Source organism: Myotis brandtii, unplaced genomic scaffold, assembly GCF_000412655.1.
Source record: "Myotis brandtii unplaced genomic scaffold, ASM41265v1 scaffold1956, whole genome shotgun sequence".
In the NCBI taxonomy this organism is placed as follows: domain Eukaryota; kingdom Metazoa; phylum Chordata; class Mammalia; order Chiroptera; family Vespertilionidae; genus Myotis; species Myotis brandtii.
This window is the reverse complement of record NW_005357294.1, coordinates 415146-416376: the sequence shown is the minus strand read 5'-3', so window position 1 is coordinate 416376 and position 1231 is coordinate 415146. Positions and strand designations below refer to the sequence as shown.

Below are 1231 nucleotides of genomic sequence, written 5' to 3'. Positions count from 1 at the left end.
CTTCTATAATTGAAACTTTGTAGCCTTGAGTGGAGCTCAGAGCTGGTTGCAGCAGGCAGGAAGCTTGGCTTCCTCCATCACTGGGGCAACCAAGCCTCCTGCTTGCTCCAGCTCCGTGGCTGCTGGCGGCCATCTTGGTTGGGTTAATTTTCATATAGTCGCTCTGATTGGCTGGTGGGCATGGCTTAAGGCATAGCGAAGGTACGGTCAATTTGCATGTTTGTCTTTTATTAGTGTAGATATATCCACCCCTTGGCCCTGCCCCCTCACCAGTGATGTGGTCCAAGTGGTCGTCCTGGGGCCGGTGGTCATAGCGCTGGCTGTTGTGCAGGCCAATCTGCACCAGCCCGTAGGTGGCGCTGTCGGGGTCCTCGAAGGCCACCATAATGTTCCTCCGGAGCGCGCACAGCGCCAGGGCGGGGTGGCAGCAGGAGAAGGTGCGTAGCAGGCTCAGGCTCTCCTCCGAGTAGGGGAACATACGCCACATCTTCACCATTAAGTCCCCGCCTGCCAGGTGGGGCAGAGCCAGTGCTGGGCCTTTGTGCAGGGAAGGGGTTCCCGGCTCTGGGGCAGCGGGAGGGGGTACTGACCGGAGGTCACGACGCTGTTCCAGGTCGATGCGATGGCAGTGACCGGGCCCGGGCTGTGCGCCTCCGTGTGGAAGACGGGCTCCAGCGTGTGCCAGCTGAGCACCGACAAGGTGCCGTCCGTGTGCCCCACCACCGGCAGGTACCTGCAGGCAACACCAGCCTGTTGGCACGGCCCCACAGGCCCGCCCGGCCCTCACTGGCTCCAACGCCTACCTGTTCTTTTCTTTTCATGCACATCCTTTTTAAAAAATATGTTTTTATTGGTTTTTTAGCAAGAGAGAGGAAGGGAGAGGGGGAGAGAGAGAGAAGCATCAATGAGAGAGAATCATGGATCGGCTGCCTCCTGCACGCCCCCCACAGGGGATCCAGCCCGCAGCCCCGGCATGTGCCCTGACCGGGAATTGAACCTGCGACCTCTTGGTTCCTGGGTCGACGCTCAACCGCTGAGCCAGACAGCCGGGCCACCTACCTGTTCTTCTCCTTCCAGGTTCGGATGTCGCTGTGGCCCACCTCACCTTTGCGCTGGCGCACCGTCTCCCAGGTGGAGAACGCGCTCCTTGGGTCAGTGAGGTGGCTGTAGAGGTGCAGGCAGCAGGGCCGGGGCGCGGGGAGCGGCAGCGGGCTCTTGCGGAGCAGCACGC

The 1231-nt window shown here is 61.1% G+C and overlaps 1 protein-coding gene across 1 annotated transcript in view; it reads right to left on the bottom strand.

The window, feature by feature from the left end:
* The window catches only part of LOC102262368 (WD repeat-containing protein KIAA1875), a 20922-nt gene that overhangs the window by 17113 nt on the left and 2578 nt on the right, over positions 1–1231 (bottom strand). Inside the window, exons 7-9 of the mRNA XM_014538696.1 lie at positions 1060–1229; positions 591–733; positions 271–507 (exon numbers count right to left, since the gene is read on the bottom strand). Of these exons, the coding sequence (XP_014394182.1) occupies positions 271–507; positions 591–733; positions 1060–1229 (550 nt within the window). The remainder of the gene's footprint in view (positions 1–270; positions 508–590; positions 734–1059; positions 1230–1231) is intronic.